This window comes from Geospiza fortis, unplaced genomic scaffold (assembly GCF_000277835.1).
Source record: "Geospiza fortis unplaced genomic scaffold, GeoFor_1.0 scaffold874, whole genome shotgun sequence".
Taxonomy (NCBI): Eukaryota; Metazoa; Chordata; class Aves; order Passeriformes; family Thraupidae; genus Geospiza; species Geospiza fortis.
In genome coordinates this window covers 31,404-31,936 of record NW_005054456.1, presented here as the reverse complement: position 1 = coordinate 31,936, position 533 = coordinate 31,404, and the positions used below count along the sequence as shown (strand labels likewise).

The 533-nt window shown below is 60.4% G+C and overlaps 1 protein-coding gene across 1 annotated transcript in view; it reads left to right on the top strand.

The window, feature by feature from the left end:
* Nucleotides 1-9: 9 nt before the first annotated feature.
* Nucleotides 10-533, top strand: part of LOC102037571 (protein Wnt-11b-like) — a 2,567-nt gene continuing 2,043 nt past the window's right edge. The window contains exon 1 of the mRNA XM_031062673.1: nucleotides 10-160. Within this exon, the coding sequence (XP_030918533.1) occupies nucleotides 37-160 (124 nt within the window). The 5' untranslated portion in view covers nucleotides 10-36. The remainder of the gene's footprint in view (nucleotides 161-533) is intronic.

Below are 533 nucleotides of genomic sequence, written 5' to 3'. Positions count from 1 at the left end.
GAGCAGCTGCAGCTGTGCCGCCGGCACCTGGAGGCGATGCCCAGCATCGTGCGGGCCGCCCGCCGGACGCAGCAGCTGTGCCAGCAGAGCTTTGCGGACATGCGCTGGAGCTGCTCCTCCATCCAGCGTGCCCCCAGCTTCGGCCCCGACCTGCTCACAGGTAAGGGATGCTCCTCCCGCCCAGCCTGCTCTGCCCCGGGAGCATCCCGGGCTTGGCAGCGCGTGGGTTTCTGTTTTGGGGTAAATATGCTGCCTTTACGTGGTGTTAATCCCGTGCAAGTTCCGTCTGGGGGAGGTGACAGACAGTGAATTCCATTTCAGACAGCTGCCAGGGGCTGCAAAAAAAACGCGGGGGAAGAGGTGGGGATACGTCAGTGTAACCCAGGGGCCACAGGTGAAAAACGCAAAATTTGAGAGCCCTTGCGTTTATCCCGCCGCAAGACGAGATAAAGAAACTCCTTGCGCTGAGAGATGTGCGAGAGAGGAGCCTGGCTGGGCAGCGAGGAAGGAAACATCCAAACATCCCTGTTTTC